Source organism: Clupea harengus, chromosome 3 (assembly GCF_900700415.2).
Source record: "Clupea harengus chromosome 3, Ch_v2.0.2, whole genome shotgun sequence".
In the NCBI taxonomy this organism is placed as follows: domain Eukaryota; kingdom Metazoa; phylum Chordata; class Actinopteri; order Clupeiformes; family Clupeidae; genus Clupea; species Clupea harengus.
The window spans coordinates 1,568,565-1,583,231 of record NC_045154.1 but is presented as its reverse complement, the minus strand read 5'-3'; the positions used below and the strand labels follow the sequence as shown (position 1 = coordinate 1,583,231).

Genomic DNA, 14,667 nt, shown 5'->3' with positions numbered 1-14,667 from the left:
CGAACTTGGCTAAGTTACCTCAGAGTAAGTGGTAAACCTCCAAATAGAAGAGCTCTATGGCTTGATTCTCCTAGTAAAATAAAGCATTGTCACAGTAATCCACATGACTGGATACTGTGCAGGGATGCCCCAGGTGATGCAATGATTTTGGGGGAATCCAATATGCCAATACACACAGGTTAGTGGTTTGAAGTGCGTTCTTGCAAGACAAAATATCAAAAGCACTAAGAATTACAAGTGTAACAAAAATGTTTGTATTACACTTTGGATTTGTAATACTACTGACTTCCTTACACATAACAGATCATCCAAAATCAACACTTTCAATTTAAGAAGAAAAGGCTAGCACACCAGGGAGACATTTTTCAATTCATGAAAATACGTGAACCCACAACTTACTTTGCACGGACCAATTGCGAGGTTGGTGCTTTCACCATTTCTCCACCTCACTCCACAGTAGTGAGATCTACCCATCTACCCTTGTAACTTGTCCACAATGAGCGTGGCGCCACTTGACACTGTTCAACTTGTAATGGAAATGCAAATTAGCTCGGCACAGCCCAGCTCGGCGCGGCCAAAAGTGCCAATAATGGCAATACCCCATCGTTGTCCTTCATGTTAGACGCCACCTCTTTGCTCTTCATGTAAGAGGCACTGCTCTACATGAGCTGAACTATAATAGTTTTCACCACACGGTGCATTTTATTCATATTACGGAAATATTCAGCCAGTCAAGCAGTGCAAATCGTCATTCTGATCAGCTGGGTGCAAAACGGTGACCTCGTCTATATGACACATTCATTGTAGTTTTTGTTACAATTTTGTTTCCCAAAAAATAGAGACACTTAAAATTGTGACTGAAAACACTGTGATCACCACAATCAATACATTTATTTCAAAGCATATGTCATGGAAGAATTCCACCAACCTTTCGATGTGGACCGAGATATATTGTATTCAAAGAATGTCTGTGAATCTATATCCCATTCATTTCGCCTAGTGATATGAACGCTACCACCAGGAGGCGACTCGATTAAGGATGAGCGTGAAATTCTCTGGTGAAGGTAACGTATAATGTTATGATGGGTCAAAGGGTAAAGGGTGTTCACCCAGGATTCTCTATTGTAGAATCTACAGCCATCTTGGATCTACGAGAAGAAGAGAAATTAATGTGGTGAGTTCCATGTCTTTCTTTTATCCTAAACGTTTGCGCTTTTAGGATGAGGGACGCGATTGGTGTATGGTCAATAAGTGTCTTTAGCAATCACATTGCGCGTGATGTATATTCAGAGTGGGTTAAGTGAATAGATATCTCTGAGGATTTGGAATAACTGTTTTGTCTGGGGTGGTCTGGCTAGCTTGTTAGCTAGGTAGTTAGCCAACGATAGCATGCTTACGAAGTCTTCACTTAGAACAGGCCTTGAGTTTCGAAATATCTATTTTGCCTATTAGGCAACGATAGCATTAGTGTGAGCTATTTCAACGCACATTAACTGACTGCTAACAGCTGATGGAAAAAATTGCTTGGTTGGAGTCACGCAAACCAGTTGCATTTTCTGATGGCTAGCTTGTGATGGCTGCTATGGCATTTGATGGGAGCATTTGTCTCCTCCATATAGCTTGGTTCTTAGCTAGCTAGCAACAGACCTAGCTGTTAGCCTATCAGTTATGATGGTTTTGTGTATGTTTATGTGGCTTCATCAGAGAGTACCGAATATAACCAACGGCGATTGTATCATTAGGAAGCCAATCAGCTCGACAAATGAGTCGCTGCAGCTTTGTCACTTGTGCTGGATTTTAGTTGTGTTTGGTTTAATTTGGGAGGATAGCTAGTATTTTGATGGTTCTCACAGTGCCAACGTTTAGCTAGCAAGCCTACTGTCACTGAACATTATATTAGCTAGCTTTTGTGGGTTAGCTTAGTTCCATTCGAGCTTAAGTCTCTACATATTAATTAGCTATATGTATCATATATTGTGGGATAAATTGGTGCTACCTTAGTGATTGTAGTGTGAACGATGCATGGAAGGTTAGCTGGCTGGCTAGCTGAGATGTTAGCGAGCTAGCTAGCTGAGAATCTGTATTTGTTTGACTATTTTTGGCATGTTTTCTACTTTACCTACTAGGAAAGAAATGCTAGTTAGCATGCTGCATTTGCTAACTTGCAGTCTCTACGAGTTGGTATCAATATAGAGGTCCATGTTATTTGTTAAGGGTGATTACTAAGGGTAATTTAAAGTAGCTGTCGTAAGAGTGTACATCCAAATTGGTGATGAGTGCGCTTAAGTTTTTTTTTTGCAAAAGTTGGTCTATCGAAGCCGGCTAGTTAGCGGATCTAGTTTCTATTAATTTCATTTGTATACGGTATAATATTTTTTTACCAAATTATACCAAAGCAGATTGATTAATGCTTTCTTCTCTATAGTCAGTTATATGGCCATCACAAAGAGATGTATCCTAAATTGTGCTCTTCAGATTTAGTTTATGTTTGCATGTTCCCTATTTAGTTAGCGATGTTTGTAGATGGTTAGTTGAGAGAAGATTAAAGAGGAACTCCCGTACTTTTTCAACATGGTCCATATTTTGGGTGCAGATTTTAGCTGGGGACAAAAACTATCTGAATCGGTCAAGGATTGGGCGAGAACGCTATAATCAGCATCCGCAAAACGCGGCTACAATGTAATCCTATCGTGCAAGCATCTGCTTGTTTTTGCCACTGACGGGCTCATATTGTTATTATGTGTCTAACATGGAAAGGATACCTACGGAGACAGACGTATGTCAGTTTAAGTCAATGACTGAAAAAGCTGAAGAAAATAGAAAAATGTCAAACCTACAGTCATTGGTTTACCTCTTTCTTCTTCCGGTCTCTGACCTCCCATTCAGTAGCTGTAGACGATTAGCGTGACCCATTAAAAAAAAAAAAAAGGCAACAACAACAAAAAACCCGTAAGCTACAGTTTATGTACTCCAATGTTACTACACTCTTTCCCGGACAGCTAACTCCCTCTCACGTATGCACTCTTTTCTTCCTGCAACAACTAAACTCCCACGAGATTTCAGAGCGAGGCTTTTCCTTTAGCAATACTTCTGTTATATGTTAGACACAATCTTTCTCACTTATAACATTATTAGCCTGTCAGTAGCGAAAACAAGCGTTTGACGCCGATGCTTGCCCCATAGGATTACATTGTACTCCCGTTTTGGGTTCCTGCTCAATGATGGGCCGATTCAGATAGTTACCTGCAATTTAACTTGTAATTTAAAAAATAGCTGACAAGCTAACATTTCAATTTCATTTAATCGATCACTTAAACTAAAGCCTAAATACCTTATCCGTCTAATCAGTAAACATTTTCTTATTTTATTTATTTATCTTATTCTATGGTTAACATTTTAAAATGATTTTCTTTTTGATATTTTAATTGTAGCTTATATTTCTCACTGAATATTTCCCCATCCTATCCACCTGAACATTTAATCTGAAGTGAAAAGAAACTGTATTGGACTGTATCATTATTCAGTGGTTAGAGAGTCTGTTCTCCAACTGGGTTTCACAAGTTGGATATAGCCAGTCACTGTCAGTGTTGAGGTTAGATCTGTATTTTGTTTTCAGTGAGGCGATGACACATCCCACACAGATAGGATGTGATGAAAGGGAGCCTATTAGTGGGAACTCAATGTTTGCCTTGGAGCTGCTGTTTTAATTCAGTTTCTCAAAGGTGTCACTGAGATGCCCATTTTGTGAGAGGCTAATTAGCAAACTGTCTTGCAAGCTTTCTTGCTATGCCCTCCTCTTCCAAAAAATGGATTTCTTCTCTCAAAATGAAACACCCTGGGGCTACCTTGCCATGAGAAAGAAGGATCGAAAGCTCAGCAAAAAGACGACATTTAAGGAGTCTGGTTTTGATGAAGTTGACTGTGGTAATGACAGCGCTCAACACCTCATGCAGTTCAGCATTTAGCTGCGTTGACGCCAGTGCTTGTTTGTGGATTATCTGGTTTGCCATTCTGCATTGGGAGCGACCCTTTTTGAATCAGTGCCTGTAGTCCACTGTGCTTTTGTGCCATTGTCTGCGCTCCATCAGTGCCGATGCCCACACAGTCTTGCTCTTTAAGGCCTGGGTTGGTCACATACGCATCAATTACTTTAAATAGTTCTTTGACGGTTGCTCTATCTTTCACGTATTTGCAAAAGAGCAAGTTTTCACTCAATACAAGTTCTGTTTTTAATTTGTGTATCAGTTTTATAAATGTAGGCCAACTGATGCCTCATTTGACCAACTAACCCACTGTTTTATTTCCAGGTGACATACGGCATGTTTAGTGCTACGAGAAAGAAGTTTGGAGAGGGGGTCGATAGTGACTACCCTGATGAAAGTATGTACTATGGCCAGTCATCAATGTTTCAGCATCGACCAGAGAAAGATGTAAGTACAGCTAAGTGTATTTATGTTCTCATGAGATCAAACATAAATCAATATATCTGGTTAGTGTTCCTTCACATTGCTTATAGTATGTGTCAACATAAGCAAGCATAGTGTCAACACCTGGATTTCTATGGATTGTGTATCCAGTGATGTGCGTTTTGTGGTTCTGCAGTGGATTAATGAACATCCCTTTGTGTCCTCTGCAGATGCTTGCATCTCCTTCACCCTCGTCATCAGGACAGTTGTCACAGCTGGGTGCAAGTCTATACGGACCCCAAAGTAAGTCAAATGTGCAACAATACGTCACATTAATTGTTGCACATTTGCCATCTCATTTGGCTCATTAAATCTAGCCAGTTTTGTTGGTGAACTCACAGTAGTTTGTTGTCTGCTACCAGGTGCACTAGGATTCTCTATAAGGGGCATGAGCAATAACACCCCACAACTAAATCGCAGCCTAACACAAAGCGTCCAACTACCGAGCCATATTACTCCAACAACAGGGGTTCCAACAGTGTCCCTCCATACCCCACCCTCACCTAACCGGCAAGTACCCTCTGTTTATTCTAGAGTTTAAAGACCTACTAGTGGGTCTAATTCTCTCAAAGATCATCTTACAAAATGACTGGAATTGTTGCAGAAACTGTTTATTCATAACCAGAATTTTCACCCCAAACTGCCCCAACAGGGGGATCCTGCCCATGAACACCAGAAACATGATAAACCATTCACAGGTTGGCCCTGGTTTGGGCATGAGTGGCAGGACCAACAGCATGGGTAGTTCAGGACTGGGCAGCCCCAACCGGAGCTCTCCCAGCATCATCTGCATGCCCAAGCAGCAGCCGGCACGGCAGCCCTTCACCATCAACAGGTGAAGCTCACACACACACACACACACACATGCTCTGTATATCCCAAATGAATGGACACAGTCCGTCAACTGCAGAATGGGAAACTCAGTATGCGTTATAATCTGATTTGATTTGATCTCCCCTTTTGATTTTAATCTAGAATAACCTAGGCTCTTTGTGAGATCTAGTGGTTATATAGAAAATGTATCCTTAAAATCTTAAACTCTCCAATTTACTTACAATTTTGGTGCTAATCAACCCATTGCATTCCCAGTTATTAACACAGTTTGTCAGTCTATTGTGTAACTACATCATTTCATATCAAATGTGGCAGTAAACCCTAGCAACCCAAGCCCAGAACACTGTGCTTTATCAGCCATGATCCACAAATCATTTATGAGCCTCAGAGGTTACTATGATGTGTAATTAATATATATGCTGAAAATAATCTGGAATATTATACTGTTTTTAGAAGATTTCTATAGTATAATATTGAATGAGGTCAAAAAAGGATTGGCCAGATACAACATGGTAATGATATACTGAAATATGTCTAAATTTAAATGACTTTTGTAGGTTTTTAAATTAAGTTCCAATTTATTCCTGGATTATGCTTATTGCATTCATTAAAGATGATGTATTATGCTTATTTTCAGTGCTCATCATTTTATTTTATATTACTAGAATATATTTACATGCTTCAGTGATCCAGTGATGATTGCATCATCTTATTACAAAAGAAAAGGGCTGGTATTCTGACAAGGTGTTTCAGGCAGCTGAGAAAAGTAGTTTCTGTGGGAGAGAGTAACTCCCTCTGGTGTGTACTTTTGGCTTTGTAAGTTTGCCGACCATTTGAATGAAAGAACGCTGTACAACACACTTAAGGAAAGGGAAAAACAGAAAGCATAGTAGGTCTTCTTTAATATGACTCTGTGTTTTCCATAGTATGTCTGGTTTTGGAATGAACAGGAACCAGGCGTTTGGGATGAACAGCTCACTATCAAGTAACATCTTCAATGGAACAGGTTAGTGACTCTCAGAGCAGATTCCCCATTTATTAGAAACCCTTCAGATTTCTCTCAAGCATGTCGCAGGAGTACTAGTGACAGAACGAAAGAAGAATATTGAATAGTACCGTCTATCGTATAATACAATTTAAAAATGGTTCCTCATTCTGTGACAGATGGGAGTGAAAATGTGACGGGGCTAGATCTTTCAGACTTCCCAGCGCTGGCAGACAGAAGTCGGAGGGAAGGAGGCAATCCTACTCCACTCCACAACCCACTGGCTGGTAGAGCGCCCTATGGTACACATACATACATACATACATGGATATGAGTGTTTGTCATATAGTATAATGTCAGCTTGACCTGTAGCCTTTTCATAGAATCCCAATGGTGATCCTAAGGATATCTGAGTACTCATGGTTTCTCTTGGCTTTAGTTGGGATGGTGACTAAGCCATCGAATGAACAATCTCAAGATTTCTCCATCCATAATGAGGACTTCCCTGCACTTCCTGGGGCAAATTATAAGGACTCCACATTAACTACTGATGACGGCAAATCAGTAAGTGACACCTGTGTAGAGACATCTGTCTCTACAGTCCTGGTCTGCATTAGCACATATTGAGCCCAAAGATCAGTATAAAATCGAGTGAACATATTGTTATTAATTGTCAGAAAATCAATGACATTTACCACCATACTTGATCATCATAATCACCGTAACAAGATCATTTAGGATTAGCTCACATTATGTGCCTTTGGAACACAGGAGAAGTGAGTGGTTGCAGACATGGGCCTGTGTTGATGTACCAGCTGTTCAAGTACTGTTTTCAAACTACAGTATACATTGGCAGATCACTCCTCACAGTCCTCTAGTGACCTGTTCTGTGTGTGCACTCTGACCTCCAGAGTGTTTTTCTAACAGTCCTGGCTCTGTAATTGGAAAACAAACAAACGGTTCAAATATCAACAATCTTTTGCCAGAATTGAGGACTGTCTTTAGTTGATCAAAATCTCAAAAACAAGGAAAATTGACATTGATTCCAAACTTTTGTTAAGTGTAAAGATTTTCCTCAATGCCAAAAGTTTAACATAAAATAAGCAACATCGTTAACGTTGTCACAGTACCCATATTTGCCAACTTTTAAAGCCTTTTCCCCACTCACAGTGAAACCAGTAGGAACAGGACCAGTGTCTATGTTCTGGGAGTTCCTCCCCACTCACAGTGGAACAGGACCAGTGTCTAGGTTCTGGGAGTTCCTCCCCACTCACAGTGAAACCAGTAGGAACAGGACCAGTGTCTATGTTCTGGGAGTTCCTCCCCACTCACAGTGAAACATTAGGAACAGGACCAGTGTCTATGTTCTGGGAGTTCCTCCCTCCTTTTGCCTTCTTGGGCATCTTACAGTCTTGTGTGTCTCACGGGAGTACAAGCTTAGTATCCATATTCCGTATCTTTATTGGGTTATTTCTATTCAGCAGTGTTATAGGGTTCCATATGTGAAAGGGTGTTAAGACGCCTTTGAGGTACAAGTAATCCAGATAAGACTAGCAATTTACTCTGAGCCATTGTATGCATAACATCCTGTTCTTGAGTTGTGACCGTATGTCCAGCATGTTCTGTTTTTTCCTTCAACAGAATCTGAACTCCTCAGGCAAGATCAGTTCTAGTGTGGACGGACCCAAGTTCCCTGGTGATAAGGCCTCATCAACACAGAATAACAACCAGCAGAAGAAAGGGATTCAGGTTTTACCTGATGGTGAGCTGTGCTCTAACATACATTCATAATCAATTCATAATACAAATCTGAAGACTGCCAGTAAAACCAGAGTACAGATTAGTAGGTGGTACCAGTAGGAAATTGTACGCTCATGTAGCACAGCTGGTAGAACTCTGTGTTAACAACACCAAGGTCATGGGTTAGATGCACAGTGATAAAAATGTTTATCTTAACCATAATACAAAATGAATACATTTTGTAGTAATGTAAATGTAGTAGGCTATATGTAATGAATGACATAGATCATGGTAACCATTGAGGGGCAGGATGTTCAATATTTGTCTTTCAACTACTATGATGCCTAGGCAAGGTGACCAATATTCCCTCTGGGATGGTGACGGACCAGTTTGGCATGATTGGACTGTTGACCTTCATCCGGGCAGCCGAGACGGACCCTGGGATGGTTCATTTGGCACTAGGAAGTGACCTAACAACACTAGGTCTCAATCTCAACTCTCCAGAGTAAGATGGCTTTATGGTATATATCCACTGACCTGTATTGTGTATTGACTCCTCAGCAACCCTTCACTATGGTCAAGTGTGCATAGAAACAATGTTTCAAAATGCACTGGAGACCAAAACCCCATTCCCCCTCGCATTGAAAGCTGTGATTTGTCTGCCGTTATGTCATGTTGGTGTCATGAGGGAATAGGCAGCAGCTAGCAGCAACTAACGCCCGGGTTTAGCATTTAGTTCTTGTTAGCGACGCCCGGGTTTAGCATTTAGTTATTTTTAGCGGGGGAACGCCCGGGTTTAGCATTTAGTTCTTGTTAGCGACGCCCGGGTTTAGCATTTAGTTATTTTTAATGGGGGAATGCCCACTAGCGGCGTCTGACGATGCCAAAGTTTAAAACGCGGTTCTATTTCGTGGGCGTCAGGTCCATAGTAATGGCTTGGTTTTTAATTAAATCCACCTATTTTTACTGTACAATTTGAGCCAACTTCTATGGCCCAGTGGGTTAAAAGCATGACTGTTCTTTAGGTTCTGTGTTATTCATTTAATCTTAAACATAGATGGACTGCTCACCTTTACTGTTCAAACAGGCCGTTCTTTTCACCAAAAAAACACATTTGGTTGATGTTTCAAAACTATTCAACCCCCTTGAAAGTTATCTTAATTTTCTGCATTACAAAAGATTTGTACACATATTTTGCCATTCAGTATTTTTGATGTGAACTCTTATGCTCTAAGAGAACATTGCCTTTGGATATCCTGGCACGAAAGACAGGAAAAACAGAGAAAAAAGTACTAAATTAACTGAACCATTCAGCTATAACGTCTTATAACCAGAGCCTCCTTTGACAGAAATCTGTACCCTAAGTTTGCCTCTCCGTGGGCCTCGGCGCCGTGTCGACCACAGGACATTGGTAAGAGCCCATGCAAGCCACCAGAGGCACAACATTTGCTATTTAATGTATAGAATTAATGTTGTTCTGTCACAAGTAATACATTTTTTTTTTCTTTTTATTTAAAGACTTTCATGTCCCGTCAGAGTACTTGACCAACATTCACATAAGGGATAAGGTATGTATCCACTAGTAGTTGCATGTTATTTGGTCAGCATACTTGTTTTTGATTTAAAAAAGAAATGGAATATGTGTTGAACATAACCGTTTTATAGTGTTTACTCATGATTGTACATGTCATCAATGTGATTATTTTCTGGTTACACTTTAAAGTAAATATGCTGAAGTTAGTTCAGGCAGATATGTGTGGCTATATCACGTGGAGCATGTCTAACGCACACTGGTTCTACTCCAACAGCTGGCTGCCATCAAGTTGGCTCGTTACGGGGAAGATCTTCTTTTCTACCTATATTACATGAATGGAGGAGATCTCTTGCAACTCCTAGCAGCGGTAGAGCTGTAAGTTTGGCTTTTTACTTTGTTCAAGGTATTTACAAGTAGCTAGGGGTGCAACGGTATAACAAATTCACAGTATAATAATGGTACAACTCTGTATCATGACTATCACAGTATGAGCTCAGACCTCTCCTCAATAAAAATAAGGTTAGTTTGAACCAACTTCAGATATTTGAATCATAAATGAGTACAGGTTCATCGTTTAAGGTACGCATTAATAAAATGCGCCAAAGCATCTGCATGAGTGTGGACATGTTTGTTTGATATATTTCTTCTCGAATATGCCACCTACGATGCAAATATCGTGTAGGTTTTGGAGGTGGAGATGGGGTCAGTGTTAGCCTATGATTGCAGTGCATTGGATGTATTGAACGGGTAGTCAGTAAACGTCATACTTTCTCCAAATGTCCAAACTGTCGTTTTTTTGAGTAAAACCAATACTGGCTGTGTTCACACTTAATCTGTTTTGCTGGTCAGAACCCAACTCCATTTAACCCCCTCCTGCCAGTATCAACACTGGTTCCTCCTCACATTAAATGGTTGTGAAACTCCAAACCCATTTCTCCAGTGGACCAAGGCCAGCCTCAGGGATGGGGTTAGCGATTCTTAAAAGATTTCAACTAACCTTCCTTCCTGCTCATCACTCTCTATGCATCCAGACCCGTGCAAACGTTCTAACTCTGATAGGTGACAGGTTCTCTACATAGCCAGAAGCATTACATAATGATTACATATATTTAGGTGAAGTCACAACCTTTCCCTGTATGTTACTGTACATGACAACATGCTGTCCGACACAAGTTAGTGTCATGGTATACCGTCATCCCATACTGTTGCACCCCTACAGGTACCGTCTCTTTTGCATTGAGTTTTGTAGTATGTCCGGTGTTGATGGATGTTGGGTATGTCCTGATTTAAGTGTGACTGTAATCACACTTTGTCAGCAACCAGACAATTCTGCTGTTGTTGTTTTTTTTTTTTTTTCAAACAATATTGTTGATGGATTATTTTAGACATTCTTTGGGCCTCTGTACTAAAAGTTTCAACAGGGACTGGAGGTACCATAAAGAGGAGCGTGTCTGGATCACAAGGGCCCCGGGAATGGAGCCCACCCTGAAGACCAACGCCTACGAGAGGGGGACGTACTACTTCTTTGACTGTCTTAACTGGAGGAAAGTAGCTAAGGTAACGGCAGTGACTTGGCTGACCTTCTCCAACACACTTTTCCCCCCAGGCAGTCCATAACAACTGATCTCTAGACTGTACATGAACTCTGAGCCCAAATATATCATCTTAGTTAGGTTTTCTCATCTGTGTTATCAAAGATGACTTTATAGGGCTGTATGTAAGCCTGACTAGCTGTCGGCTAGCGATCTCTAAATTATTTCATACTCTCCACCCCAATCAAAATGGGGGTGGAGCATTACCAAAGGTATGACTACATATGTACACCCCTACCTCCTCCTCCTCCGTTGGGCCCAGGTGGGGGAAGCTGAAGGCATGTAGCATGACAACATTTATATGATTGAAAGATATCTTAGCTACCATTAGTGTCTCCATCAACTGATATTTATACCTTGCATTAACTTAGTCGAGGTAAACAGACCCCTTTACGTCTTCATTTAAGCACTCAACCTTTGGAGCTAGCTGATGGTCTAATCATTAATGTTAGCTTGCTACTGAGCTACTTGTTGATGCTTGGGCTGTCCATCGGGTCCTCTGATGACATTATCCTGCTTCTTCATCGGCCTCCACTGTCCTTTCTCCTGTGGTGGGCTCGCTGATGGGATACCAGTCTGATCCATTCCATTTCTCCACAAATTAACAAACAAACTGTTCTTATTTTAGCCTCGGAAATGGGATTTAAACAATTAAAAACACAATTTCTGACTGTGGGCTTAAGCCAGTGACGGCACTCTTGCTTTGCCTTGCTGCTTTCACTACAGTGACTCACTGGTGCTTTTTAAACTAAATGTTTTACTTATAGCACCTTTTAAAGTATAGAGACTGACACAATGCTTCTACATTCATTGCAGTGAAAGCAACAATTGTTGGAAGTCAAGCTGGTGATTGTTAGTCAGTTTTGAAATGTGAAACAATGATAACACTGAAAGACCAAAATAGTTTGGTATATGACCATTTTTTCCCAGCATTCAAAGTGCAGTGTATTCAGGTACACAGTTCTGCCATTAAGATTGTTCCCCCCACCCCCACCCCCAGTTTGTCCTTGATTTAATTTTTCTTGAAAACTCATCTTTTTATCCATCAAATAAACTGCACAATGACTACAAAATGTAGTCAAGTCATTCATTGATTGGCGGTTCGAAATATAGATTTCCAATCATTTTCTGCACTCCTCCACTTGCAGCATTAAACATTCATCACATCACACAGTCAAGTTGCTTTCACAGCTCGATGGGGTCAAGATCATGGGATTGTACTGGCCGATCTCACAGGCTGAATATCAGCTGATGACTACTTCCCTTAATAGTTCTTGCATAATTTGGAACAGTGCACTGGATCATTCCTTCTACTTTGTACATTTCCTAGTACATGACTAGCACCAAACCCCCCTGACAATCACATTTCCTCTACCGTGCTTGACTTATGGCATCAAGTACACCTTGAGCGTCCTTTCATTTTTTTCTGTGCCCCACACATTTTCTTTTCTTTGAACACCACCTCACACACAGGAGATTTGTCTGTAGACTTGTTTCCAGTCACCACCCATCCAGTTTTTTTTATGTTGACCATTTAAATATTTTCCTTATGTTACCCAGATATGATTTTCTGATAAACGTTGCCTAGAAGGTCAGCATTCCATAGTCATCCCTCCACTGTTGCAGAGGAGGCCCTCCCAGGGTTCTTTCTATTGTGGTTCAATCAAATGTACACTGTTCTGTGAGGTTGAGTCAGTTTCTTGTTTGACACCTTTTTAAAGAAGGATTCTAATTGAACCCACACATAGCCCAAAGAAGCCAGTGCTTCACCTTCAGACAGAATTGCAAAAGTCTTCTCTGATTAAAAACTGGACCATGATTATGTAGGATTAGCTCACAGCATAGTGATTGCTGCAGGAAATGTACACCCATGTAGATATTCTATTAGGAATCAGGCATTTCCAGCTATACTATTTACATCAACAATGTCTAAACTTTATCAATAAAATTTTGTTTTAATTTATCAGTAGCGTATATCATCTAATCAAATGGGTTTGTCACCAGGCAAGATGGTTATGTGGCTTGAAGTTCAGTCTGTGAATTCCAGTAATAAAAAAAAAAAAACACAGTATAAAAAAAAAAATGATGCTTACAGTATAAATGTCTGTCTCCCAGGAATTTCACCTTGAATACGACAAGCTAGAGGAACGGCCACATGTGCCAACGACATTTAACTACAACCCAGCACAGCAGGCCTTCTGAGGCTCCCCTGCTCTTGAGACGGCGGGTGCAAGCAGAGGGGCTGTCCTTACTCACAAACACCGCTGCTGCTGCTGCTGCTGCCGCTCAGTGATGCTGGTTTTAAAGTCCACACCAACCTGGCAATGGACTGGGAGGGCTGGGCTGGAGTACCACCAAAGGGGAGAGAGAGAGGCCCTCACCACTTCCACGCTACTCTCTAGCGTCACATTCATTCAGGTTTTACCCCCCCCACACCACCCCTTCCCCCGCCACCCTGTTTTGTTGACTTCTCATTTCATTTCAGCAGGGTCTGTTTTGTTTACACCTCAAGCCAGATGCCCAGCTGGCCCAAGGCAGGAGAAATGACAGTACAGGACATGCTTCAGTGACAGAACAAAGGCTATATGCTTTAGTTTTCCAAAGCGTACAGAACTGAAATCAGCAGCACGGATAAGTACAGCTACTACTACAACATTGTCAGAACAGAAGACATGCAATGTTCATTGTTGCACTACTTGGTAATAAAGGAACACAAAAGTTGTCCTTTTTTCTACGTGGGAAAATGTTCAGTTCTCTTTGCATCTTCACTTCTTTCCTATCCATTAGTGTGACACATTCCCACAACCCAGCAGTATGGCCCCAGAAGCACTCTCTCTGGAGGAACGTGACCTGAACGGGTGCTCAGCCCCACCTCAAGTAATTACAAACCAGAGACTGTTTAAGTGACCGTTTCACACAACCTCTGGACAATCCTTCATGGAAAGGTTGTGAAATCATCAAGCTTCATCGTTGCAGACTGAATGATAAACACTTTCCAGTCTTTGTTACAATTTTGTAATAAATGTGTACATTTTTTAATTTTTGGACATCACATAAATAAAGATATGTATGTATGAATGTGTATATATAATATATAAGTATATATATAGTGATCTATATATATATTCAATGTCTATTTTGGAAAGAAAAAAAAAGCCCTGCCACCTCGTTTTTATGAGGGTGGCAAGGTTGGCATTATGTTGATGAAACAGGATACTGGTGGAAGTGATGGACAAGAGGTCGCATCCGTTACCCTGTGCACTTATGACCAAGACAATTAAGCGAGACTGAAAGGAAGGCCTGATTTAAGCTATCCAAGGACATCGAAACCCAAAGTGACCAGGTTGGAGATGTTTCATGACCAGCTTTTAAATTGACAGCCTTTCATAGGTAAAAACAGAATTGCTAGTACTACTTTAAACACAATCTTGTATTTTCTGACCATGTTCCAAGTTCTTTTATTTGTATTAAAGCTACAAGTTTTCCTCAATGATTGTGTTGAGTTCTATTTTTCAG

The 14,667-nt window shown here is 40.8% G+C and overlaps 1 protein-coding gene across 2 annotated transcripts; it reads left to right on the top strand.

Annotated features, from left to right (window-relative positions):
• The first annotated feature begins 1,070 nt into the window (after window positions 1-1,070).
• cnot2 (CCR4-NOT transcription complex, subunit 2) lies at window positions 1,071-14,641 on the top strand. 2 transcript variants are annotated; one of them, XM_012829460.3, is made up of 15 exons: window positions 1,071-1,174; window positions 4,308-4,430; window positions 4,637-4,709; window positions 4,829-4,976; window positions 5,119-5,301; window positions 6,227-6,306; window positions 6,465-6,587; window positions 6,725-6,849; window positions 7,927-8,047; window positions 8,374-8,530; window positions 9,375-9,436; window positions 9,544-9,593; window positions 9,834-9,934; window positions 10,972-11,116; window positions 13,267-14,641. In XM_012829460.3, the coding sequence occupies exons 2-15, from the start codon at window positions 4,320-4,322 to the stop codon at window positions 13,351-13,353; spliced, it is 1,566 nt and encodes a 521-aa protein (XP_012684914.2). In that variant the 5' UTR covers window positions 1,071-1,174; window positions 4,308-4,319; the 3' UTR covers window positions 13,354-14,641. The 2 variants fall into 2 exon arrangements, with proteins under 2 accessions (XP_012684914.2, XP_031419996.1); XM_031564136.2 differs by lacking the exon at window positions 1,071-1,174 and adding an exon at window positions 3,950-4,125.
• The last annotated feature ends 26 nt before the right edge of the window (window positions 14,642-14,667 follow it).